General features: G+C 43.8%; 8 protein-coding genes across 9 annotated transcripts; all 8 read right to left on the reverse strand.

Moving 5' to 3' along the window:
• Positions 1 to 4,046: 4,046 nt before the first annotated feature.
• Positions 4,047 to 4,758, reverse strand: TVP15 (Late Golgi vesicles protein; the record flags this gene model as incomplete). The annotated part of the gene is made up of 6 exons (XM_058508132.1): positions 4,047 to 4,219; positions 4,280 to 4,348; positions 4,404 to 4,418; positions 4,469 to 4,512; positions 4,571 to 4,639; positions 4,739 to 4,758. The coding sequence occupies 6 exons, from the start codon at positions 4,756 to 4,758 to the stop codon at positions 4,047 to 4,049; spliced, it is 390 nt and encodes a 129-aa protein (XP_058355813.1).
• A 753-nt stretch (positions 4,759 to 5,511) lies between these two features.
• On the reverse strand, positions 5,512 to 5,836 carry ONS95_014482 (uncharacterized protein; the record flags this gene model as incomplete). The annotated part of the gene is made up of 2 exons (XM_058508133.1): positions 5,512 to 5,771; positions 5,824 to 5,836. The coding sequence occupies 2 exons, from the start codon at positions 5,834 to 5,836 to the stop codon at positions 5,512 to 5,514; spliced, it is 273 nt and encodes a 90-aa protein (XP_058355814.1).
• A 463-nt stretch (positions 5,837 to 6,299) lies between these two features.
• On the reverse strand, positions 6,300 to 7,400 carry ONS95_014483 (uncharacterized protein; the record flags this gene model as incomplete). The annotated part of the gene is made up of 2 exons (XM_058508134.1): positions 6,300 to 7,072; positions 7,132 to 7,400. 2 exons carry the CDS (start codon positions 7,398 to 7,400, stop codon positions 6,349 to 6,351), a joined length of 993 nt encoding a protein of 330 aa, XP_058355815.1. The 3' UTR covers positions 6,300 to 6,348.
• Positions 7,401 to 8,137: 737 nt separating this feature from the next.
• ONS95_014484 (uncharacterized protein) lies at positions 8,138 to 9,378 on the reverse strand (the record flags this gene model as incomplete). The annotated part of the gene is made up of 2 exons (XM_058508135.1): positions 8,138 to 8,638; positions 8,689 to 9,378. 2 exons carry the CDS (start codon positions 9,376 to 9,378, stop codon positions 8,138 to 8,140), a joined length of 1,191 nt encoding a protein of 396 aa, XP_058355816.1.
• A 1,264-nt stretch (positions 9,379 to 10,642) lies between these two features.
• ONS95_014485 (uncharacterized protein) lies at positions 10,643 to 12,904 on the reverse strand (the record flags this gene model as incomplete). The annotated part of the gene is made up of 3 exons (XM_058508136.1): positions 10,643 to 11,832; positions 11,899 to 12,581; positions 12,667 to 12,904. 3 exons carry the CDS (start codon positions 12,902 to 12,904, stop codon positions 10,834 to 10,836), a joined length of 1,920 nt encoding a protein of 639 aa, XP_058355817.1. The 3' UTR covers positions 10,643 to 10,833.
• A 1,012-nt stretch (positions 12,905 to 13,916) lies between these two features.
• HSP10 (10 kDa heat shock protein) lies at positions 13,917 to 14,737 on the reverse strand (the record flags this gene model as incomplete). Its single annotated transcript, XM_058508137.1, has 4 exons — positions 13,917 to 13,941; positions 14,014 to 14,072; positions 14,316 to 14,543; positions 14,735 to 14,737. The coding sequence occupies 4 exons, from the start codon at positions 14,735 to 14,737 to the stop codon at positions 13,917 to 13,919; spliced, it is 315 nt and encodes a 104-aa protein (XP_058355818.1).
• A 703-nt stretch (positions 14,738 to 15,440) lies between these two features.
• On the reverse strand, positions 15,441 to 20,087 carry HRK1 (serine/threonine protein kinase; the record flags this gene model as incomplete). Of its 2 annotated transcripts, XM_058508138.1 has the most annotated exons (4): positions 19,111 to 20,084; positions 17,767 to 19,061; positions 16,071 to 17,442; positions 15,441 to 16,021 (listed from the first exon to the last, which is right to left on the reverse strand). In XM_058508138.1, exons 2-4 carry the CDS (start codon positions 18,022 to 18,024, stop codon positions 15,441 to 15,443), a joined length of 2,211 nt encoding a protein of 736 aa, XP_058355819.1. In that variant the 5' UTR covers positions 18,025 to 19,061; positions 19,111 to 20,084. The 2 variants fall into 2 exon arrangements, with proteins under 2 accessions (XP_058355819.1, XP_058355820.1); XM_058508139.1 differs by having other exon boundaries at positions 16,071 to 18,017; positions 18,124 to 20,087.
• A 322-nt stretch (positions 20,088 to 20,409) lies between these two features.
• Positions 20,410 to 20,957, reverse strand: ONS95_014488 (uncharacterized protein; the record flags this gene model as incomplete). Its single annotated transcript, XM_058508140.1, has 2 exons — positions 20,410 to 20,736; positions 20,829 to 20,957. 2 exons carry the CDS (start codon positions 20,955 to 20,957, stop codon positions 20,410 to 20,412), a joined length of 456 nt encoding a protein of 151 aa, XP_058355821.1.
• Between the last annotated feature and the right edge of the window lie 5,869 nt (positions 20,958 to 26,826).

Raw genomic sequence — 26,826 nt, forward strand, 5'->3', positions numbered from 1 at the left:
ACGGTGACATAGTCGTCGTCAGTTCATAATGATGACCAGAATGCAGTACGATCCAGCTGCGGTCCTGTGTGGCCAAGCCGATCATCAAAATATCTGATAATCGGGATGAGAACAAATAACAAACACCCCCCCCCCTCCCTTACCTACCCGGACGGCATTCCAAGTCGTCAGATTTATCCAGCCAAACACTCTTCAGCAACATGCATTCGTCCAACTCCGACGGCGGAAAGTGGATGTCACTGCGCTCTTCTTTGTGGGCCATTCAAAATGCCGACAGTTCCTGTTCCGTGCAATCGGTCATTCACCGTTTGCATCAGATTACGATTCTTCAATCGCGCCACTCTTGATTGGTGTAACCCACTATTGTTTCTTTCAACAGCGGGACCGGCGGTCCAAATTGAACTTTAACGTTATCAATCACTGTCCCCACAATCCTGATCTGATCTGCCAAGAGATACCAGATGGCGGTGAGAAAAGATCCAAAGATGCAGGATTTCTCTCTACCGTATGTACCCCGCTTGAAAAGGGATCCCTTGCAGACTGGACTGCCTCTCTCGGAACTGATTAGATTATGGCTGACCCACCCCTTGCGCTCGGCCCGAACTTCGGGTCTCGACCATATTTTTCTCGCTTATAACGGGTCTATAGCTACAACTGCACTACGAGACCAGAATTGGCGGGTCTTGTGGTGCTCGGGTCAGATGCTATGCTATCAGACTATCAGTGAGGTATTGGCAGAGACTCACCATCGTGGGTCAGATCAAGCTTTCTAGCTTTCACCTAATATTACGTCGTCTTACCTTCTCAAGCCTCATGACGTCTGGCTGGCTGCACGGGACAGCTAGTGTTGCTTCGTGTAAGCCGGAGAACAAAGACTTGGTGCCTACCTACCACAGAGTACAAGCGATCATCACGTGTGCTTTCCCTGACCATTCATAGAGATGCCAGTGAAGTTGAGGAACGAGTCCTGTCAGTCAGCTAGGAAGTGCATATAAGCTGGAATAGGGTCCCAATTCTTCATTCTGGAAGGCAATCACCAGCGGTCCAGCTGTCAAAGAGGAGACGAATGTCTCGGCCAGGTCTCGCAGAATACTTAATTTTCTTCTACTGGAAGTCTCCCGAAAACCCTACTCAAACAGCTTTTCAAGCAATCACAATTCAAAGGTGAAAAGATAAGAAGCTAGACCTAAGCTCCAGACCATCAGATAGATTTCTTTTTGTTTGCCGTCATTTTCCAGTGTGCTGTCAAAGTTGACCACGTTCATACTTAGTGCTGTTGAATATTTTCCTTCTTATATACCCTAGTTGTTCACAGTCTGGTCTCTATGTGCTCTCATAGAAATTGGAATACACCGTCTTTCGGCGACAAGACACGAAGATACACATGCTCGAGTGCTTATAACACAGTACTAACTACTCGAGTCCCCATGGAAGCCGAAGGAGCGGTCTTGGTGTTGCAATCCAAATTTAGCCTTGAGAGTCTCTGCGACAGCGTGCTTTTTTTTACTGATAGGATTCATTCAGAAAGGGTATCTACCTACCTACTTACCTACCTATCTAGGTATTGTAGTAGACGCGGATCACGGGACTAGTCAGCTGTTCGCTGTTCGCTTGGAGAATGGAAGTCTCACAACTTGTCAATACCACAAAACAACATACTTTCATGAGAGCAATTCTCATATATCAAACTCACTCAGATAACTATCTCATGCCTCCACTCATTAACCACAATATCCAAGCTAATCTCCATAAACATGAGCATCACCAGCCTCAATCGCGCTCGAAAACCACCCCACGCCGTCCCTCAAACTATGTAAACCCCAACCTTAATATGAAAACAGATTATGAGATGAGATTCTTGCGGCATGCAACAAAAATGAAATGAAATGACATCAGTGGATTCTAGTTCCTGATTGGGCAGGATTAGATCGCCATTGTGTACCTTTTAGGATTCACTGTGTACGAAACTGCGAGGAGTGTGAAGAAATTGAATTCGCCTCTAGCCAGGTGCTGGCGTGGGAAGAGAAATAAGTATAAAAGGTGGCACTGCAAATGTTGAAGAACATGCGGCACAGCTGTGCTTGTCATTTTGAGATTCATGTTGTTTGGAAATCAGTGTCAAAGACTTAAGCCAGCTTACGCGAACGACTGAGGGCGAAGTGAAGACGTTCAGCTATGATCTGTTCTTGAAAATTCTTGCCTTTCCTTCTCCTGCCAATCATTATCTAAAGGCTTTTCCAAATAACTGCTGTCAACGGGAATCTGGTTATCATTGCTCCCAGCAGCACATCACATGAAAATCCCCAGCAAGCTAGGACTCTTGAAATCTCAGAATATACCACTTTTGATCGTGAATTGTGCGAGAATTTTATGGCAGATTTGAATGGTCTTCTCCGTCAACAGTATTCTACTACAGTGCAGAGCCACATGTGATCGCTTCAGCTAGAGTCAGTTTTCTTGAAGAAAGGAGTTCCATGGACTTGACCTGAGGATTTATATAGCAAGCCGCGCAAGGTCGAGCTGGCGCTCTGCTACATTCACCTCCCAGAAGAGCATTCCCATTCATTCATTCGCATGGCATTCGCTGACAGTATTAAAGAAGCTTGAACAACCCACGACCGCCTGGCATTTCGAATATAAAAGAAACCTCGACCACCACCTGATGTCGATCTACAACAGACAGCTGCCCAGTACATTCTAGAACGCTTATGGTGTCGCCACCAGCTTCGTGTGTACCAAGACTTCCTCTACAAAACCCATGTTAACAGCTTCCACCTTAGCGATCTCCACCTACCAAGACAATTTCCCTGCTGTCTTGCTTTCACATTCGATCTATCCATCTTGCACCAAACCTTCTCGCATGGATTTCTATTGTCAATCCCACGTCTACCGCCACTCTCAACCAACCAACTGCCGTCATTCCTTTTCTTTGCCTGCCCTCCCATTCACTATGACCTTCTTTCCTAATTAAACCCCACCACTTTCATTCACACAAACCACACCAAAACACCCAGCACACGAACACTTGACTCTAACCCACGCTCAATCCAGACATGCAAGGCAGCCTGACCTTCAAGTGATCAACGAGCGGCACAAGAACTCTCCTCCATGACTTGGCAAGCCTGCGTCGGGGTGTCTCTGATTCTTCTCTGGAGGTCGCAGAGAGGCTTTCTATGCGTCTTTGAAAAAATTCTGGGGGCCCAGTCCTTTATGTGTTTGGTGGGTTGAATGATCTGTAAAATTGAGTGAGGTATACTGAAGTTTTCTTAGCAAAGGGAGTCAATGAGGGTTTGAACGTATGTTTGCGGAGGACTTTCTGAACTTTCAGACCGTGTGTCGTATGTGGCGCTTCTAGCATTGCAAGCTCGTACCAGCAACTGTAATACGTAAGACAGCAGCAATCTCGAGAAACATCACCTCTGAACAAGAAAAGGGTGCAGGTGCGCGCAGTTAAGAAAAGTATCCGAGTTCTTCTCCTATGAAGATCTCGAAAAATACACACAACTCGTGCTATCCCTAAAACAAGACAGTTGAACTTTGTACCCGAAATGTTTCCAGAGCCGAGACTTCGGATGAACATCAACCATGCATTGCGGAAATCGTCCCATCTCATCTCTGACGTCCAGATGATTTCATTTCGGAATTATGAGACCAGGTCACTGATGTACACGGAAAAAAAGAAAAAACCCAACCGTCTATCGTATCATAACCGCCCGTTGGCATCATGCCAGCCACCCTATCCATCCATCCTCAAAATTTCCTTCCATCCCATATCGACCCAGACCAATATACTGCAATCCATCCCAATCATCCGAAGATTTCATATGAATAGCATCCCATAACAGCCGACTTGTTGTAGAAATCCATGCTTATGCTTGTAGAACCGATTTCAGAGAACATGTATCCTAACCGAGAAAATTACGTGGGCGAGTAGATAGCACGACCGATTCCGCAGCATATTTCCCAATACAAATAGTTCCATCATTAGCGCAGCGAGCAAGACCCTTCTATAGACAATTCGATTGTGACATTGTGAAGCTCATTCCTTAAACCTGCTCAGCTCCCCATCCTCCGTCCGCTTCGCGCATGTTCTGAGGAGGCTCGATGGATGGCATGAATTCGAGGACAACGTATGCAATACCGACAGCGCCGACGATGGTTCCGATGATGATGTCCATTATTCCGGTTTCAATGAGGAGCGACCCGACGAAAATGTAGACTGTAAAGAGAAGCTGTTAGTTGTTGGGCCGGGATAGGACTGCTAAATTTTTCGACTTACAGACTCCGCGGCCGATGAAAGAAAAAAGGAATGAGGCGTATCGGGCGACTTGTGGAGGAATCTGGAATTCTGCGCTTATAATTAGCATGCAGCTTCGTCAATTTGCAGAGTGCCGTGGACGAACCGAGGAGCGCAGTTGCTGTAGCAGAGGTTAGCATTCATTTTCAATCCGAAATAGGAAGTACTTACCAGCGCCAAAGATGATGATGTACACAGAGACGATAATGTGCGAACTAAAGCCTGCTGTCAGTACTTTAGAAGCAGAGCTCCAGGAACAAGGGGCCTGCGTACATCGACGACGAGAAATGGAAGCCAGCTCCAACGATCATAAGGGCACCCACTGCCAAGTTGACAATCCGGCTACAAGACAAGACAACAATTAGCATTCATCCAGCAGATATAGAGCCTGCGCAATGGCTTGCAGCATTCTGCGACTGTTGGGGGCTTAAGGAGGCTCACAAAGCATCAGAGAAGTCCATTTTGCGAGGGTTCTTTAGTTAATGAATGCGCGGAGAATGACGGCTGGTAGACTGCTGTTGGCTGAGGAGATCAGCGTTGTGCTAGACGTGATCAGGTTGTTGTGAGCTGGTGATGTTTCTTGGGGAGGTTGGCAAACTTGAAGCTTGAGTTGAGCCCTGATGTCGCGAAAGACAAGACGTAGCTGCGCATGGGCCAGCCTTGGCGTTGAGCGCAAGGGTCTAAGCCCGCTTAACTGCTTTGAGAAGGACGACGACGACAACTTACCTGCTGCCTTCAAGGTGGGCTTCCTCTTCATCGACCTTTGCTCTGGTGAGCCTATTGAAATGTTAGAAATGGAGTTGCCTGAAGACGAAATGATAATTGAATGTTTGTTTTCAAGCCACATGCCTCTAGAGACCAATGCTGTTGAAGGCTGTGACAAGTAAAGTGATGCAAGAGGCTGGAGGCACGGGGTTTGCCACAAGCGGGTGTCAATTAAGATGGCAAAGTTCCAAGAGAATATCAAAAGCTTGAGGTTTGGAGAGAAAATAAGAGGAGTAAGAGGACAAATTCAAAACATCACGTGTGTTGGAATGCCCACCAACGGAAACTTAAACCGATCGAGAAATAGGACAGACGATAATAGGGCTAAATATTCTCGGTACTGAAAATATCTCGAGGCATTAATCAGACCTAGATAACAACACCCAGATACTCATCTGGTACACACACGTTGGAAGACCCAAAATCCAAGACTCGCTTGGCCATCCACATCACGTGCTATCAACAACAGATCGAAGAACATCCTGCGCAGCGACGGTGTGTCGGCGGGAAGGCACGACAATAGCAGCCGGGGGCTCTATTGGGAGCAGAGGGATATCCATACTGCCCCTTGGGGTGACAACAGAAGCGGCTGGGGCGGGGACGGGAGAGGGAGCGGCAGAGAAGCATTTCCTCACTGAGGTGAGGAGGAAGGAGCCAACGACTACTCCAACAACACCAAAGGTGAGGCCAATGGTGGCGCTTTGGATGTCTGCAATGTTCTCAGTTAGTCTCAGACAGTGAGATAGGGACAATGTACGAACAGGAGAGGGGCATTGTGGTGGTGCTTTTGTGATTGTGGTTGCGTGGACGTTTTTACCCGAGGGAAGGAGTTCACAAATTCAAAAGCCATGGGGTGCTCTGGTTACTTTGAAATCCGACCTAATACCTAACCATACCTAATAGGGGCAGATTCACTGTTGTGTCAGGCACGAGTTCAGCTTCAGGGTTTTTATTCCATGTCCTCATGTGATTTGGTGATATTTGCTATGGTTGGGTGGATACCTTGCTGAACAATATTTATATGATCTCATCTGGAAGTCTTCAATGCGAGCTGTGCCACATCATGTCGTCTGCAGTTCGTACCGCGTTTGTATAACCTCAGTGGAAGCCAGGTCTACTTTTGAAGAATGTTAATTGACTTGTTGGTGTGCCTCGCTTAGCGCTTATCGTACTTGAATTCAACGACGTTCGTGGTCAACCTATTTCTTCGCTAGATTGCCATACACGAACGTGGTGTCATCTCCAGCAAGTAAAAGCCAAGTAATTCGAGCATACTCCTTCGCTTGTTACGCCAGCTCAGCCAAGTCGAAAAGCTTATAAATGTTCCGCAGGCTCAAGAATGCTGAAGTGGTTTCATCGTGAGGAGCACCCCATTTGCGGACAATGAGCCTTGTGCTTGGCGAAGGCGTAATTCTAGCACCCTCAATGACATAGCCCAAGCTCTCAAACGCAGCCAGTACATGCTCAATGACATTTTCGGGGTCTCCTTTCTTAGCTGACTCTTCAACAAGACGGTAATGAAGATCCCACATGTCGAATCTGGGGACCTTGGTAGGTGGCTGCTGATAGGTTTTGTTGAGCTGGCTGACTATGTCCAACTTTCTGTTGCTGCTTACGCCCGCAGCATTGAAAGATTTGATAAGTTTGCTTCTTTCTGCCTTGATTGTAGCGGAAGTTGCTCTGTCATCCACACATCTGCTACAATCACACTCAAAGCCCCAACCCTCCTTGAGAATCTTGTTCATTGCTGTCGGCTCATCGCGGTTAATATAGCTGAACGTGAGTTCACTTCCCGTTGGCATGTCTCTAGCTGCTCGGACGATCAACATATCGCCGATGAAGCTACGAGCGCAAGTGTCGTCGCACGAATGGTTGATGTAGGATGCCTTGATCCAGAGCCCCGTGGTGCTTAGCTTATTCTTTCTGTAAGCAACCGCGTCTTCGATCATATGCTTTGAGGTCAGAGGACATGCGAAGCAATTGATATTGATGGCTTTTGCCACAAGGAAGCTGATGTATATTAGCATCACAAATCAATACAAAACTCAGATAATTTAAGGACATCCTACGTATCAATGACGGGCTTTCCATCGATCCACATATCGGCAACAATTCTGTAATCGCCACTGTGCAGGTCTTCGAATGTTGATTTCAGGGAAGGATTGAGGACCAATTTATTCGACGTAACGCGAATAAGATCTGCATGAGTGCCCTGAGTCGTCCGATTTCCAGCAACATCAACCAAGTATGAGGTCTGCGATATGTTGCTCGATGAGGTCTTGGCGATCTCTTCTGGGCTCGTAGCAAAGCAGTATGAGAAAGCTTTCTCACAGAGCATAATCCCTACGGGGGTTTTTTTACAGATACTATCTGCACTTCCTACAGATACTGTCTATAAACAAGTATTTTAGACGGATTTTTATCTATAATTTAGTCAATTGTCTGTATTTTTCTTAGCTAGATTCTCTAATTTTAATCGATTTTTTAAGGATTTAGAGTGAAAAGATAGACATTGCTTATAATTTAAGGGAAATACAGTTACTATCTATATTTCTAAGAGTTTCCTGACTAGTAAAGTTAATTTTCCCTTTGATTTCCTTCCCTCTGTCTTCCTCCTCCGTCTCCCTCCTCCGTTTCCCTCCTTTATCTCTCTCCTCTGTCTCCCTCTAAGGTAAGGTCTCTTTCCTCTGTCTCTCTCTAAGGTAGATCTCCCTCCCCTCTAAAGGTAAGATCTCCCTCTAAGGTAGGTCTCCTTCTAAGGTCTCTCTCCAAGGTCTCCCTCCTTCTCCCTCCAAGGTAGGTCTCCCTCTAAGGTAGGTCTCCTTCTAAGGTAGGTCTCCCTCCAAGGTCTCCCTCCAAGGTCTCCCTCCTTCTCCCTCTAGGTAGGTCTCCCTCTTTCCCGCTCTGAGTGTTCCGAAAGTAAGTAATAGGTCCATGTTTAACTTTATATTAAAATAGAGAAGGTCTGAGTTACCTGAACTCTCCTACCTACCCTTAACACACGCTAATTTGTCTGTATTTTTTAGACACACTTATAGCAGATATTGTCTGAATTTTGTCTGTATTTTACTAATACTAGGAATACAAACAAAATGCAGACAATTTACAGACGTTGTCTGTATGAAAACCCCCGTAGTGAATTTCTCCTGCCTTCACGGCACGGGTTGTATATAAACCTCGGCCTCGACCCTCTGACTTTCGCACCTCCACAGGTCCCTTATATGTTGCAGCATCAACTCGTGGGGGTCGCAGCTTCGTTGCCTTGTACATTGCCTTGAAGTCGTAGATCCCGCTTTCGTGTTCTGCCATCCTAAGTCGACATCGATTAAGTTCCTCTTTTCCAGATCCACTGGATGGGTAGGAATCCACTACAGCTTGGAACACCTCCATAGCATCGTTGAATCTTCCGAGACCATAAAGAGCAAGTCCTTTTAGGTAAAGTCCTTTCTCCTGAGGATCGGACACGCAAGCTATGTCTTCCAAGGCGCCGTCCAAAGATTCAGTTTGGAGATATGCTAGGGCTCTGTTACGGTATATGATATCCCGCTCCTCAACTGATGGGCTTGATAGAAGTGCCTTGGAGTACCTATTGGAGACTAGAAATTTGTTTTGAAAATCCTGATTACGCCCATATCAATAGCATCATAATACTTCGCTTTGCCCACAGCATCGTTTCCCTTCTTCTTCCAATGTTCCGCGGCATTCGGCATGTCATCTGGACGAACTCTCCACTTTGTTGGAACTCTGTGATCATTCTCCGATAGCCAAACAATATCTGTAGGGTGATCGACACGGATTGCATATTGTCCATTTGTCCCAATCTTGAAGTATGTCTCCTTGACAATGATCACACCGTTCTCCCGGAAGATACTGTCAGCGCGCCTCACTGTCTCCGGTTCTTGCATGTCGAGTGCAAACGGAATGACCGATCCAGCTTCGTCTTCAACAATGTTCATCACTGCAGACATTCGCATAGCTGTACAAACAAATCTCAGGAGCAAGTAATGGCCCCGGTGGTTGGTTTCTAGCGTCAGATCCTTGATCATGAGCTTCCTGAGATTATCGACAGACGCAGTCGCTGGAGGATACGGGTATCCGAGGACAGTTGTCATCATCAAATGGCCAGCCTGCATATTTCTCATCTGGTTGCTAAGAGAAGCCATCTCAAACTCATTGATGCATTGTGAACGAGCCGGAAGGTTTTGAGGCCTTTCCCCTTTTCTTCGCAATGCATTTTTGACAGCGCTTCTTTGGCCGGCAAGAATTTTCTCGAGCTTCAAGTAGCTAGGATCACTAGCATCCACAATAGATGACATCGTGAGTCATCAGCCTGTGTGTTCGATGATTCAGAAGAGGTTCGCGTGTTCCAAGCTATGCAAACGAAATCGTGATGAGCGACGCGAGAAGTGCGCATTTCATAATGGGTCTTACGTGACGCCTCTCGCCTTCGGAGGGAACAAGAGGGGCTGGCAAACCAAGTTTGATTTAATGTCTGGGTCTGTTTGCAAGTTTTCACGTCGAATTAGGCCTGGTACTTGAGGTGTTGTTGTTCAGATTTTCATTTCAGATCCCGCTCTTTCATTCTTACAAAATCCAAGTAATCAACTTTTTGTCCCGGCTCGCTTACAGCAATGAATGCCCCGATTTGACTTCGTGCTGAATGAACTTGAGCTTGCCACCAAGTATGCTGATAGTAACACTTTTGAATACATTTCAAGTATCTACTTACTAGCTATCTGTATTCTTTCTGGGGTTTAGTTCAACAGTTTCTATTTACTCACCTCGCCGCAGCAACTCAATCGCCTTCGGACGCAAAGGAATCTCCTGCACTCACGCCGAATTCGTTCGTCGTCGCCCTCCTGTCACCCAATACTCCTGCCTGGCAGCAATTCCCAACCCCTACAAACCGGCATCAAATACCCCAACTTTGAAGAAACCCCTTAAATAATAGCAATCGTCTTCTTCAATCTCGGACTAGTTGCATACATCCCAATTCCTACTGAAATAATCAGAATATCAACCTGTGGAGCACTGTCGAACATTTAAGTTGGGGAAATGAGCCCTATGGCACCCTCCTCTTTATATTCCGTATTCGGCACTACCACCCTTTTCACACGGATATTCAAAGGATATAAAGGTGAGTTACGATCACCAATACATGATGGCCTTGTGACAGTGGTCAACATAAAGTCACCTTGATCCAAATCGCATGATTCGATTCGCTCGCTTAGCCTCACACCACTGAAAATAAATAAATGCGCCCCATGGAATTTGAGATATCTGAGCAGACAAGCGTATGGCTGATACCAACCTAATGAAAAAAGTGAGAGATATAAATTTACTTTGTATCCTGGGCAGGGCCCCGGTTTGGTTGGCTCTATTGTGTGGCGTGGGGGCTGTGCAACTGTACGCGTTTCTATGAGACTTACTGCACGACCTACCTTTGATTCGCCCAGGTAAAATCAAGTATAAACCCCGGCGTCAGGGTATAAGCAATATACTCTTGATGTATCATAAAGCCCAATATTACGATAGAGTAATTTAACAACACTCGAGCATCAAATCCAGCGAAACAACTTTCGCACCAGTAGCTCCAGGAAATGTAAAATCAACATTGAGCCTCGCCGAGCATGATAGCTTCCATCCATAATTTCATCAATGCTCCGGGAACCTTGTTGATTTCTACATTACCTGACTTGACAGTGAGTGAGTTCCAGCTCAGCACATTATCACGCCTCACTCTCAATGTTGTGTACGCACAATTACCTACTCTATGCTCTCCATATCACTCCCGATCTCACAACTCTCTCACCCGGATTCCCGCTCCTGTTCCCTACCAAAGCCTCCGTATTAGAAATGGTGATAGCTTGTGACGTATCAGAAGACCTGTGGTGAGAAGGTATGATTTCAATAGATATGACTGTCTCTGTCGGCGTGCTCGAACTGGTGGTGGAGCAAGATGTAGGAAGTACTGATGCGATGATTGGGCTAGGACGTGTCGTGGTAGCAGAATTTGAGAACGGGGATAAGGCTTCAGGTGAACTGCCTTCACCAGATGTATTGTAAGAAGGATCAGAAGAATCAGAGACAGACCTTTGAGGCCTGGCATTGGAAACCGGGGATATTGACTCGTGCAAGATCTTAAAGGCTGGCAGTGAGTCATCAAGACCAGCAATAAGACAGCCTGCATTTTGCGCGCAGGCTACTATAGATCTTGAATGAGAAATAGCTACAGATGTTGATGAGGCCTCCATACTTTGGGTAGCAACAACACCAGCGCTGGATTCAGTGGAGGAGTGAGTGACGGTTGAGGTAATCACAATTGTTCTCGTGGATGTAAAATCTCCTGGATTTGGTGATGGTGGTGACTTGATGCTCACGGTAGTCTTACTAGAAGCTACTGAAAGAACAGGAGCTGGAGCTTTGGCCGTGCACTCTGAATTTGGGTGTTGATATGCTTCATGCGTTGGGGAGATCGTTTTCGAAATACTCAAAGTCGGGAGACTTGTCGTTGAAGAAACTACATACATCGTGGTAAGACTCTTGGTCAACGAAGTCGTCTCTAACTTCCCTGATTCAGTACTGCTCAGAGTCGTAGGAGGCAGCAAATTCGGCGGGTACGAGAAACTCGGTGGACCAGTAAAGATATGCTCCTTGCACGCTCCTTGAATACCACTACACCTGCTTTCCCAAACCCTGCAATTCTTTGAACCAGTTGGAGGAGCGCTCTTGTAACATGTATCGGCTTGTGAAAAACACGCTGTGCTTGCCTGGTGTCAGAAAATCATGTTAGATACTCTTCTCTTGATTCAGGAATAAGGGGAGGAGATACTCACATTCCAACATCCATCCTCATCACCGTACGGATCAAGCTCAACCCCCCACCAATTCGCATTCACGATCCTCGCATTCCCGGGTAATAACCCCTCATCCTGTCTCTGCAGCAGCTTAACCGTCTTCCCTGGACTCTGTCCTGGTTTGTAAACCTCTGGTCCAGGCTCAATATACGGCCAGACGGGATTATAAATATCGAACAGCACAGACTTGTCTTTTATCCCAACATATCCCGGGATCTTAACCGTAACTTTTGGAAGCGTGGTGCCCTCTGAGGCGACGAAGATCTGAGCACATCCAGCATAGAACTGTGGATTTGACGGATCCTTGTCCGCATCATGTAAACTCAACAACTCGGGTCGAACGAGATAATACCCACCCGCCAACATCTCCGGAATCTTCACACCAAGATCGAGGATTCCGTTCTTCTCGGCAAGTTGCTGTGTACACCATTTCTTGCTTTCGGGATCGTAGCCCATAGAAGCGACCTTGAACCAGCCGTCACCTGCGGCTGGGTCTTTGATTGCTGAGTCGACGTGCTTCATGTAGACTGCGCATGGCCCGAGGTGGGAAGATTCTATGGCACCGGGTTGGGAGTTGTCTGGGTATTCGCGGAACTGGAATGTTAGGTTTGAGGATGCTGGGACGGGACAGACTCGTGCGACGCCGTTCATGCCGTTGTACCCTGGAGATCGGTCAGTTCGATTTCCTCTCAATTTTCTCTAAAATGCAAGTAGTGAACGGTACGGTTGGAGGGAGCGCAGACTTACCACATGCCATGTCTGTACTTTCGAGATCATCAATCGGAAATGTAGCATTATGCGGTGTCATCGGCATGCGTACGCAGGTGCCGTCGCCTTCGTCGATGCCGTCAATAAAGAGGTTTGTGAACAACGTGTGGCCTGCCACTGTGTTCACAGTGCCCAGCAGGAGCGAGAGTACGAGGCTGAGGGCACAAGTGGACAAATCTAGAGGGGTAGAAGTGGGGAGTATTCTTGAGATATACATCTTTGACTTTAGGGTCTCCCGGTTGCGATATGCAATTGAATTTAGTTGTCTGTATTGATGGAAGTTCGTGCAGAATATCGTCTGGAAAGAAGGCGGACTTTGCCACAGGTATAAATTGAAGAAGTGTACGAGAGTTCTAAAGAAACCCGGAGTAAGTACACACTTGGTTGTCGTGATTGTCCAATGCTGAATCTGAGTCGACAATATTAAGCAAGCGTGATGTTATTGTCAACAGACTTCTAGCGAATAACAAGTTCGTTGCTATCATAAACAAGCATGGCTCATTGTACTCTATCAGTATGATTCACCCGAACAGCTCTTTTGCGAGCCCTGCAATCCTCCAAAACACATTAAAATTGGCAAAAGAGTGAATGAGGCGAAATAATTCACTCCACTGTGCTCGCATAAATATGTTGACAAGAACTTCCAATGATAAGACCGAATGAAGTGAAGCATACCTAGGTGCCTAGCAGTAGAGATTGGACGATGCCCTCTGGTTGCGAGTATTACTGAACACCAATATCGATATCATTCTGTCTGATTTCTTCCATTTATGCCATAAAGAGGAACCGAAGACAGGCGGTGAGGAGTCACCCACTTAAGTAAGAAGAGCTTGATCCAAGAGAAGTGAAAGGGTTATACATTAAAGGAATCAAGGCGCCAATGCAGATTGATACTCATCAATCGGCAGCACCAAGAGAGAACGCTCATATGCTTGGTATAACAACTGAAAAAAGTAACGAAGATACCAGAGTAGCACAAGAGAGGAGATATCATTTTCACATCACATCAACTTCCTTAAACTTCCCCTTCCATCTTCGCCGATCAAGCTTACATATGGCTTTCCACCCTCTTCCATGAATCCACCTCCAAGCTTCAAATCTGAATATGCAAACACTCTGTTCACGCACACGGTAATCGTCCCATCACTAGATCGCTATGCTTTTATACACGTATAGTACATTCCATCCCACCGCTCCTGGTGCTCTCGAATCGAGTGAGTGTGGAAAATTTACTCGTTGATCTTGGCGAGGATGCTGAATGGATTGTTAGTTGAGAGGTCTGAAAAGAGGCCTAGGGTGGTAATGGTGGTGAAAGGGAACACTTACTCGTGATCTCTGAAGAGGGAATACTCCTCATCTCCGACCTTGACTGGGGATCCACCGTACTGTGTAGATGTTAGTAAAGCCCAGGACCGTCTTGCATCGCGACTCCGAAGTCCCGTTTCCTAAACTCCTGCGCTCGACAACACAGCGCACCGTCTTCCCCCTGGTCTGGTATTCCTCCTAACCCTCCAGACAGCCCCAAAGGTCAGACCCAACCCCCATCTCAGAATTGAATTCATCCTGATCTTCTCCCCCACATTTCCAAAAGCCAAACCACAAACCACAAATCCAAAAAATCAACATACCTGAGGAATCAAAACTCTATCCCCAGCCTTAACACCACAAGCGACTCTCTTCCCATCCTTATCCAAACCACCAGGCCCAACAGCCAAAACCTTCGCCTCGTTCAATTCCTTGACAGCCGACTCGGGCAGGAAGATACCGGATGCGGTCTTGGTCTCTGCCTTGATGCGTTGCACGAGGACGCGGTCGAGGAGTGGTGCGAGGGAGCGGATGGACTTCAGGGAGGTGGACTATCGTGGGAGGCAGGGAGTCAGCTTTGAGGTCCGAAGTGTGGAATTGATGGGAAGAGGGAGAGGAATTGGGAGGGAGAGGGAATCGTAGGAGGAAGGGGAGGAGAGGGAAGCTCTTTGGATGGAACGACGGAGCTGGTCCGGATGGGAGTCGCAGTGCTGAAAAGTAGTATAAAGCTGTAGCTACATACCATATTTGCGATTGATTGTTTGATTACAGAGTGTAATTGAGAAGATTAACGAGTGGTCGCTTGACGTAGAGAAATTCGTGAAAGGGGTTCGTAAGTTTGAAGAGTGAGTGTTGTTCTGTTGACGAACCTCCGAAGAAGGTTCCAGTCCAGGAACTTTTTCTTTGCCGACGATCAACCGACTTTTGTCAGGTGATGAGGTGCCGTGCGCCACATGTTTACTTTCTAAGGGGAAGTTCCGTGCGACTGGGGCGGATGAGATGGGAATAAGTATATTGGCGAGTCACTTGCTACCTGATAGCTCAATGTGAATGGGTACAGTAATAGTGCATTAAATCGAGGCATGATTCCCGTCCTCCAAGAAGCTAGGTAGGCCAGCCTCCTTTTCAATATTGGTCAACCCATCCATACTTTCTGACCTCCCAATGCCCAATCAACAGAGTCTTTAAAACTCTCAGTATCTCTTCCTACTCAAGCCTCTGCCGAATATACAATCTACAAATAACAGCTTCTCTGTCATGTTTGTCGTAGGGAGCCTCTATGAACCACACTTTGCGATCGAAAAGGCAGTCCTCGAGAAAAGAAGAAACGCAAGAAATAACCCAACTGGACTCGTCAAATGAGCCTTTGACAGTCGCCCATAGTCCCAAACACCAACCCAAATCCATGCACCTCCCATTCCAAATCTAAATCACTTCAAACTAGTTACTCATTTCCCTGGGGTTGGCTGACTTGCTGGAGGTTCCAGAGTGTGGGTGTGTCCCGGAGCGTGGAAGACTTCTCCTCCTTCGTCCTGTCGACAGATGGTAGTGCCGGAGACCCAGGGATCAGCTAGAACCTCTTCCATCGTTGCCCTCTTCCTCGGGTCAATCTCCAGCATGCGAGCCATGATATGCCGACTCTCCCTTGGTAGGAGACGAAGTAGACGCCACGGGCCTTTGATAACTTCTGGCTTTGGCTGGTCAGAGCCAGGTGCGACTTTCAAGTTAGACTTGACTTTCACTACTGGCACTGGTTCTGGTTCGGTATCTCTGGCTGGAGTATCAAGGTCGTTTGTCGATTTGGAGGGTGCCGGAGTATCCGACAACCTTCTCATGTCGGTACCAGGAGATGGAGGAGAGGCGAATAGTTTGTAAGAATTATCCGTCATTCGAGGCATCTTCCATGGGAATCGACGGAGGGACATGCAGCAGAATATGATTGCAAGTGACCAGATGTCTGCAGGTTGGGGATCGTATTTTCGCTCGTCATACACTTCCGGTGCAAGGTAAGGGTCAGATCCAACGATGCCTGGGATGCATTAGTAAAGTTCCACGCATTGGATAGAAGCTGTTCTTACCACTTGCAAGTGTGATCCCGTTCTCAAATGGATATTTGAAGACGCTTGCACTCCCGAAATCGATAATCTTCATAATACCATACTCATTCACAACCACATTATCCAGCTTCAAATCCCGATGAGCCAAACCCATACTGTGAAGATAGGTGACGCCACTAAGAATCTGTAGAAAAGAGCAAGTGATTTCTTCTCTCGACATCTTTCCGGTCATAACAATGGCAAACAGGTCGTATGGAGCGTACTCCATGACCTCGTACCATCTTCCTTTCTCGTGTACAATATCCAAAGTTTCGATGATGTTGCCATGGTGTAGGGTCGACCCAACACAGAATTCTGCGGTAACCTTCTTCGCATACTCCTTCTCCGTCTCGTAGGAATGTCTTGCTCGGAACTCCTTCACCGCAAAAGTTGTATTATCGCAACTTCTCTTCATCAGACGTACCGAGCCACCGGCACCTGCGCCAAGGACCTTGCCAAACTTTCCATATTTAGATTGTAATCCATGATCGTCGCCAAACGGTAATTGTTGAGGAGTTCTGTGATGCGGGGGAGTCTTGGTACCAGACTTTGCTGATGGTGTCGGGGATGCTGCTCGTTTCGCCTTGTGATGCCCTCCAAGTTTCAAGAACCTCTTCAGCTCTGACATGGAGCCATGCTTGCTACCATTGAGAGTCGACGAGCTGTCCTCATGGGCAAGGTGCTCCTTGTGTCCACCGAAAATATGAGAATGTCGTTTCTCAGAGGAGCTGACATCGCCTGTACTTCGTGATGATCGTGGCAGATTCATCGATGACCCAGAATTCACACGATTCTTCGAGCTCAGGCTTTGGAACTTAAACCTCGAGTCTATGTTTTCGGGACCCTTAGGTTGAGGCACCCGCTTATGTGCCGCATAGGGGTCATTGGCATCTCCTGCAGGTGTGAAAGGTCGACTGTATGTTGCTCCTGGTCCAATACCTCGAGATGGACTCTGCTCTCGGGAAACGGGAACGGAATCGTGTGTAGTTGGGCCAATGGAGAAATGACCGTGATGTTTTGTGGGTGCCGTAGCATCCGAGGCGTGACTGGTTGGACCAGTCCCTTGTCCAGATGATGTAGGCCTTGAATCATCAAGGTTAGTCGTTGACGGAGATGTGCCGGGAGGAGATATCTGTGGGGTGACGGCGGCTTGATCATCAACTGCTTCCACCTTTTGTAGATTTCCTCCTTTCAGAGTAGAATCAATAGCGTCTCTCGATCGCGTCGCCGCAGGAGTTATGGGCGGTGAGTGCATAGAAGACGGCCGAGGACTGTGATGAGACGAAGGCTGGTTCGAGGAAGTATGAGTGTTGTGTCGACTTGGTTCTCGCGAGCTATCTTCTTGTGAGGGAACCTATGGACATTCGATGAGCCGCAGTTCGAGAGTTGAAGTGACCAAAGAGAAACAGGGCAGCAAAAGAACTATATAGGATGGATGGGGTTTGGTGGGGTATCCCAGGCAAAATAGCCTTTAGTTTCGTGGGGGTGCATCTAGGATCTCGTCTGTTTTCAATGCATATGAAGATAAAAAAGATGACGCCGGCAACGCAGGGAAACACCCAGGGCTTCCGAACTTCGCCCGCCGTCACGTATGAAGTACGTAGTCATTTATCACTCGGTGATCTTCTATATCGGAGGTTCGGACAAAAGCATGTGTGTATAAAAAGTCCGGACGTACCCTTGATGCTGGAAGAGAGACTGGCTCGAATGCGAAATGGCTCATTCGACGTCCCTGGAGCTGCGTACTCTGCAACGACTGTGACAATTCCTTGATGCTCTGTTCCTCTTGTTGTGATCGCGGTGGTATAGGTTTGTTGTCGTCGAGAGGGACTGGCTCAATCTCCTCGTTGGCAGATGCAAAGCGAACTGTTGGAGAACCCTCGATGGGCTTATTGGGATTGAGGGACGAGTCGGTAATATGGTCGGAGCCTGTCATCCCAGATTGTTTGTCAGAAAAAGCGCTTATGAACCTCGTAAACCTATCCAGAGGTCCGCAATAGTGTAATTGAACATAGAATTGTAAGCACTGACGTACCAATCGGGCCCTTCTGGGGAGCAGGAACTTGATCTCGTTCAGCCATGATTCGAGACAGAGGATGTTAGGAGATAACAAGGGCTTGGAACAAGCGACAGGCGGGAGCAATTCCCCTGGCTGGGCAAAAGGGTGGGTTGACGATAGATGATCGTGGATTGAGGTCGTTGGTAGGAGACTTTGCAAAACAAATGCTAGAAGACCGGGTCTGTCGTTGGCAGTAGTGGGGCTAAACCAAATCTCGAGGGCGACGGGAGATGTGCTACAGAGTTTGGGAGGGGGGAGAGGGGCGCGATAAAGATGCGCCACCAATCGTCGATACGGTGCGGCGAGTGCGGAAGCCCAGGGGACCAGCAATAGCAACAGCTACAACAAAGCAAAGCAAAGCAACGAGAGCAGCTCCAAAAGCCGATGTGAGGCGATGCAAGGCAATGCAATGCGCGGAGGATAAGATAAGAATGAACAGAATGATGAAGACGAATTGGGGGACGGCTCCACGACTCGTGAGCAGGTGATAAGAATAGGTTGGTAAGACCGACTGACGAATCGTACGCCCGTAGCTCCAGATTTCAAAATAGTGGTAAGAAGAAGCCACAAAGAAAGTCTCCCTATCAATCCCGTAGCAGTAGTGTTGAAGTGGAAGGGAAGAGGGTGACGGAATACTCGAGCGCCGGGATCCAAGCGAGCTGACCAGGGCGGACTTAACGCTCGTGAAAGCCAACGAGACAACGACAACAAACCGGCGATGATGAGGCATTCAGTCTAGGTAACTTCTTCGGCCGGTTATTGGGTCGCCTGAATAGTCCATGGTCTGAAACACGACTCTTTACACAAACATTCCACGTGCAAATAGCGGTCATCAATCATATCGACTTCAGCAAGCCGCCCTATGCGAGCAGTGAATAACAAATGGACCTGCAAGTCCGGAGAATCAAAATGGGCTGCACCTTGTAAGACTCATAGTCATCCACTTACTCACGGCTGGCTGACCTGACGAGAATGTCCGGGCACTCGGCATGACTTGCACTCGGCGTCTTGGTGTCTTATTATTATCCTCCTCCCTTCTGCCGAATAAGCTAGATCGTGACCGGGAAGACTCATATTTTCAGCAGATATTTTATATTGGGGCCAACAATTTCCTTTCAGAACTAACAAAACCACTAACAACATCCAAGCAGACCGCCTCTTCATCTGAAGGCGATAAACCAAGTCGTTGAGCTTCTATATTTATGTCGCCTTCTTCGCCCTCCCCTTTCTTTGCTTACACTATTGATCTTAGGTCTTCAGTCTTGGAGTGAAGGTGCGTATCCTCCGCCGCAGACGGGAAGGTGCTTCAGCTGGTGGGTCGTTGTCTCATCGGAAAGCACGGATCCATAAGCCTATGGAAGGCCGACATTTTCTAGAAGAAGCTTGAATCTTGATAGTCTCAGCCTTACTATTGCTGTGGGTACTCCTGTGCCGAGGCTGGAATGGGTAATCCGATTCCGATATCCGGCCTCGTTTCGGCCTCGTTTCGGCTTTGCTGCTTGTGTTTTTCGTGAATATAAAACCAATATAGTTGCGTTCGTCCATCGGTTCGGCGGAAAAGAATTTACAAGACCTTTGCGGGATTGCAGTTGGAAGACCATCAGACTAAAGTATTCTTTCACAAAATTTTCAGTCCAGTGTACGAAACGACAAGCTTAATACATCTCGGTGAAAACTCGGATGCGTCGCTAGCTATCTAGATACTTCCCAAATGGGAGTGAAGATACATTCGCTCACCTATGAGTAAACACTGCAATGCCTCAGCTAACGAAAGCTGCTTTGGCATGAACAAGTGACCGCAATTCCATCGATTCACCTGGTCCCCCAGTATTGTGAAACCTCGGCTACTGTTCATGAGATGCCTAACTTCATCACAGATCATATCAGGATAAATAGAAGAGCCAAGACCATAATCCATACAATTTACGAGTCCATATAATACAGTATATCTGGCTTCTAATATGCCAACCCGCCTTTCGATATGCATCCGTGAACGCCGCCGCAATGATGATGTACAGATCCAGCCGATGCCACATCCTTCTCGCTCATGCTATACTTCACAATATCCTCTAGAACTTCTGCCTCCGTCCTCATTCTTGGCATATGTGGCATACCAAGCCAAGAACCCTCTTCTCATAGTCGTTACACGGCCGCACCATCAAAGCTGTGCAATGCCTCTCAACATGCTCTCCTCCCCCGTTCCCGTGTTGCCCTCCCGTTACCCAGCATCTGCCTCTCCTACCCAGCCCAATCAGACTCTTCCTAAGGTTTAACCTCCACACCTACACTCTTCGCAGTGCTAATAACACTCTTACACAACCCCTCCAAACTCAACCCGCTCAACCTCAACTCACTCTGCTTGATCTTCGCAATCTCATAAACATGCTTCAAACTAATCGTCCCCACAATCTCATTCCCACTCTTCCCCTTCAGCTTCCCCTTCGTCAACGGCACATTCGCAGCTTTCAGTAACAGGTAGGAAGTTGTAGGCGTCCGGATATCGAAGTGGAAGGATCTATCGGGGCGGACGGTGACGCGCGCGGGGATTGGGACTCCCGGTGTCATGTGAGCGGTGCGGGCATTGAACTCCTAAAGAAGGAAGGGAAAGCGTTAGATGGGAGGTTCTTGAAGGTAGGAGGGCAAGGACGAGGGGTGGAGAGAAAAAAGGAAGGGGTATATACTTTACAGAAATCCATCGATTTCACACCTTTACTTCCTAGTGCTGGACCGACGGGCGGACTGGGTGTTGCTTGTCCGGCGCCGACTATCAGCTTGACGATCTGATCTGTTGCTTGTTTGGCGCGCGACATTTTGGGTGGTGGGTTGATTGCTTGGGATTGCAATTGGGATTCGAAGCTGGAGCTTGAACTTGAAGCTCGAACCATTCGAAAAATTTGTTGTCGCCTGAGAGTTGAGGCATCTCTATAAAGGACTGCCACTCGAAGCGGCATTGACCGTTGAATGGAGTATTGAACGCTAGTTCTTACTAAATCTCTATTAGGCACGTAAATTACATAATATACTATATAATATTAAGGTTTAATACTATACTAACTATTTAAACTAAGTAAATAAAAGTATTTTAAAAGTCAGAACTATTATTAAATAAGAGATTAAATAAGAGATTAAATAAGAGAAGAAACAAGAGAATAAATAAGAGAATAAATAAGAGAATAAATAAGAGAATAAATAAGAGAATAAATAAGAGAATAAATAAGAGATTAAATAAGAGATTAAATAAGAGATTAAATAAGAGATTAAATAAGAGATTAAAGAGATATTTTAAAAAAAGAATAAAGATTTAAATAAGAAATTAAGTAATATCTTATAAAGTAATAATAAGTTAAGGATTAAGTAAAGATTAAATTAAAAACTTAAATAAGTAATAGAACTAATTAAATATAAGGGATCTTAACTATATTTTAATTATAGCGTCTTTTATAATTTGAATTTATCTTATATTTTTATTTATATCTTCTGATAAATCTCTTTATTACTTCTTTTTAAGAGTTTCTTTTATAAATTCTCTTTATAATTCTCTTTATAATTCTCTTTATAATTCTCTTTATAATTCTCTTTATAATTCTCTTTATAATTCTCTTTATAATTCTCTTTATAATTCTCTTTATAATTCTCTTTATAATTCTCTTTATAATTCTCTTTATAATTCTCTTTATAATTCTCTTTATAATTCTCTTTATAATTCTCTTTATAATTCTCTTTATAATTCTCTTTATAATTCTCTTTATAATTCTCTTTATAATTCTCTTTATAATTCTCTTTATAATTCTCTTTATAATTCTCTTTATAATTCTCTTTATAATTCTCTTTATAATTCTCTTTATAATTGTTTTATAACTCCCTTTAAAACCTCTCTTAACTCTCTTCTTATAAGTCTTCTTATAATTTCTTTTATAATTCCTGTTATACCTCTTTTTATACCTCTTTTTATACCTCTTTTTATACCTCTTTTTATACCTCTTTTTATACCTCTTTTTATACCTCTTTTTATAACTCTTTCTATAATACTCTTTAAACTATTTTTTATAATACTCTAAAAACTACTTTTTAGAACTCTTTTTATAGTACTTTTTATAACGCTTTTTATAACGATTTTTATAAGTCTTCTTATAATAATTTTTAATACTCTTTAAACTACTTTTTAGAACGCTTTTTATAACACTTTTATAACTTATAACTTCTTTCTAATAATTTATTCTAATACCTTATTCTAATACCTTATTCTATGTCACAGGGTACCTGGGAACGCGGGGAGCAAAAGAGGCAATATTATATTGACTGAAACTTGAGGAAAGCTATAGAGCTTAGGAGGCGTGCAGCCTTTAAGGGCTGCAGCCTGCCCGAAATAGCAGGAGCCCCTGACATTCTAATAACTTATTTTAATAACTTATTCTTATAACTTTTACTAATACCTTCTCTTATAATTACTCTTATAATTTTACTTATAACTGTCTTTAAAACTATTCTAATAACTTTTAACTTCTTTTTAATAATATCTCTTATAAATACTCTTATAACTCTGTTTATAACTCTTTGTATAAACTATAATTCCTTCTAATAATCTCTTTTAATAACTTTGTATCGTGTACTATAGGGAGGAGCTTTATATAGTATGAAAGTCTTAATTTATTAAGGTATTCTAGAGCTCCCTTATAAAGGGAAGCTCTAGGAGTTCTAGTTATATAAGTAGCCTCTAGTTAGCTAAAGCGCCTTATAGAGTACCTTAAGTACGCTAGGTATATAATACACCTCCTCGCTTAGCTTTATAATAGTAAGCGAAGCGATATAAATAGTACAGATAATACTACTTAAACTATAATAGGAGTTAATACTAACTAATAGTATATAACGGTCCGGTATTTACTCGCTATAAATACAGAAGGCTGCAGTTGATCTCTAATAATCAAGAGGTAGGTATATCACGTAGATAGGAAGATAGTTACTAAGTATCAGAATACTATTTAAAGTTAAGCACGAAGCTCCTATCTAATAGCAGACGTGCTAGTCTTATATAAAACTTTCGTTCGCCTTAGATCCCCTAGGATACTAGATCCTTAGATTCTTAGATCTGCTTTCCTATAAGGAGATCTAGGGATCTAGGGATTTATCACGTGACTTATCGTCCACTGTGATCTAGGTAACTATTACTACTAAAGCGTGAGTATATAGTAGTACTACTCGCTATTCTGTATTATTCCCTGGCTAGTGCTACCTTATCGATAGTACTACTCCCTTATTAGTACTAATGCCCCTATAGTACTACTAATAGTTTTATTATTATATAGGTGCTAACTGAACTATAGCGCTAAGGGTCTATTACACTATCCCCCTCTTAGCTTAGTGTAGTCCCTACGCTTAAGTATAACCTTAAGAAACGTCGATAGTTACTAACGACTATCTTCCTTATCTATTATATCTAGTATTATAAAGAAATCAAGTGTTACTTAGATAAAGAAAAAATAGAGTATCTAGCTCGCGCTTTATATTAAGCGTACTATATAACTCGTAAAGCTTTATTCTTTCTACTATAGCTTTTCCTATACCTACTTCTTAGATTTATCTATTTTAAAACGATACTCTAAGTGTGTTCGCTTAAAGCGTTACGATTATAATACCTCGGGGTATATTAAGAGGTTTACTCCTAAATAACTTATGTATTAGTTTAAGATAGGAAAAACTATAACTCTTACTTGTCCTCTAACGCCTCTCCTTAAGCCCGTTAAGGATAATCCTACTTCTTAGTTCCCTGCCTTCGAACCTAACGCCTACCTAATATCCTTCTTTAAGGGCCTATTCCCTAACTTTAGGTCCCTTTCCTTCTAGGTAAACTTAGATTTCTTTAATAGAATTCCCGCAGAAGCCTAGGGCAGTGGAGGTTAGATTTAGGTTCCTAAGTGTTTTCTAATTATAAGTACCCTTTCTATTTAATTAAATATTTTAGTTTACTATAGAAATACTAATAGTTGAAAATAGCCTCTACTTTATATTCAGCGTTCAGATTAATTAGTTATATTTTAGTGATAGGAGCGGGCGGTGCTCCTAGCGGTGCTAGTTCGAGGAGAGATATATAGAATACTAGGTGAATGTTCATTGTTTTTAGCAGAGCTAGTTGATAATTAACTAGTCCCTTGACTTTAGTAATCCTAAATAGTCCTAGCTTTTTATAATCTAATTTGTGACTTAGTTGTTTAGTTGTGATATTCTTTCTGAGTAAGTAGACTTTATCCCCTTCCTTAAGTGTTAGTTCTATACTACGCTTTCTATTATAGTAGATCATAGATCTCTACGCGATAAAGAGAATATCAGCTAACAATTCTTTATAGAGCTATTTAAGCTTATCTACCTGTAGTATAGCTTCTTACGCGGTACCTTAGCCGGCTATTAGTAGGTTATATGCCGTGGGATTATACTTATAATTCGCGTAGAACGGCGATACTCTAATAGTCTCTTGGTCCGCGCTATTATATATAAACTAAGCGAGTAGAAGTAGTTATACCTAGTTATCTTACTTATAGTTTATATAATACTGAAGATAAGTTTCTATTATCTAGTTGATTCGTTCTATCTATATATTAGTCTGAGGATAGAATACGGTTAATATTTTCTACTTTATTCCTAAGAGCGCGATAAGAGTTTTCTAGAACTTCAAGGTAAAGAGCTTATCTTTATCTAAGATAACTTTATCTAGTATTCCGTGGCTTATAAAGATTATTCTAAGGAATACCTGCGCTATTATAGGCGCGTCCTATGTTCTAAGTACTAGTACTATGTACATGTACTTTATGAACCTATCTATTATCATATAGATCGAGTTATATACGATTCCTGTGACTAGGTCTTTCGAGGGTAGTAGCTCGATTACGAAATTTAAAGTGATTAATTTCTATAAGCGAGGTAGTATTATTAGTGACTTTATGAGCTTATACGGAGTATAGTGTGATACCTTGTTCCGGATGTATATATCATATGACGCTACTATGTCTTTAACTACCTTCCTTATTCCTAGGAAGTAGTATTCCTTAGATAGCCTAGATAGTGTCTTAGCTACCCCCTGGTGTTTATAAGCGGGTAGCCTATGCTAGTACGTGACGAATTTAATCCTGTCCCTAGTGGGTATATAGATTTGTCCTTAGTATAGAAGCGTGCTGTCTAAGGTAAAGGAGAATCCTTCGCCTAGCTGCTTCTTCTATTCAGCTATAACCGGGTCGTTGATATAGCCCCTCCAGACTTTCTTAGCGACTTAGCCTATTAAGGCTAGCTATCAGTGATTAACTATTAGCGAATCACTATCCTTCTGTAGTACGGTGTAGGATTCGTGAGTTTTATTTACGAGATATTCTAGTTTCTTACTTAGAGCGTCGGCTCTAGTGTTTTCCGTTCCCTTAATATAAGAAATTCGAAGTTTTATAGTAGAGAGCGTTTCGTACTAATGAACCTACTATCGGTTTAGTTCCTTAGTAGTTGTAAAGTAAATAAGATTCTTATAGTCTATTAGGATCTATACTTCATAGGCGGCGCTCTCGAGGTAGACTTTCTATTCGCGTACTATATTTATAATTACTAGTAACTCTTTATTATATATATCGTAGTTAAGTTCTACTAGTAATAGTTTCCGTGAATAGTAAGCGACTAGTTACTATCTTCTATCCTCGCCTAGCTAGCTAAGCACGGCTTCAATAGTATAATCTAAAGAATCTATCTCTATACGTATTTCTTTATTAGGGGTAAAGGAAGTAAGTACTAGTTCCGTGATAAAAGCCGCTTTAAGTGCCTTAAACGCTTTTCGTATGCTATCAGACTAGTAGAATTCCTTGTCCTTATAAGTTAACTCTATAAGTAGCCCGGCGATCTTCAAGTAGTCTTTAATAAATCGCCTGTAGAAGTTAGTAAACCCGAGGAATAATTGTACTTCTTTAATACTTATAGGCCCTATCCACTTGATAATTGCTTTAATTTTCTTAGGATCTATAGCTAATCCTGTAGTAGTAATTATATAGCCTAGAAAGATAACCTTATTCATATGAAAGTTATACTTCTCTAGTTTAAGTAACAGGTAAGTGTCCTCTAGCCTCTAGAGAATAGCTATGACGTCCTTCATATATTACTCCTCTGATTTAGAGTAGACTAGTATGTTATCTAAATAGTATATACACGTTATATCTAAGTAAGGCTGTAAAATATTATTAATTAGACGCTGAAATATGGCTAGTACGTTAGTTAAGCCGAAAGGTATAACTGTGTACTTGTAGTAACTAAAATAAGTGCGAAATACTATTTTCTCTTCTTTACCCTTAGCTATCCTAACGAGGTTATATACTTCTCTTAGGTTAAGCTGAGTGAAAATCTTGGCTCTAACAAGTCTATCCTATAGCTCCTTAGCTAATAGTAGTATATAACAATCCTTCTTTATAGTATTATTTAATCGACAGTAGTTAATATATATTTATTATCTACTATCTTTCTTTTCTATGAATAAGATATTACTCCCCTATAGAGATTTAGACTCTCAGATAAATCCTTTCGCTAGGTTTTTATTAATATATTACTTAATTATTATTAAGTCTATCGCTAAATATTCCCTAAGTAGTTAGAATATCAGTTTAGTACCTAGTTCTAACTCGATCTAATAATTATAGTCTTAGTATTTTAGTAAGGCCT

This window comes from Cadophora gregata, assembly GCF_030347475.1.
Source record: "Cadophora gregata isolate MNR1 chromosome Unknown scaffold_9, whole genome shotgun sequence".
Classification (NCBI taxonomy): Eukaryota; Fungi; Ascomycota; class Leotiomycetes; order Helotiales; family Ploettnerulaceae; genus Cadophora; species Cadophora gregata.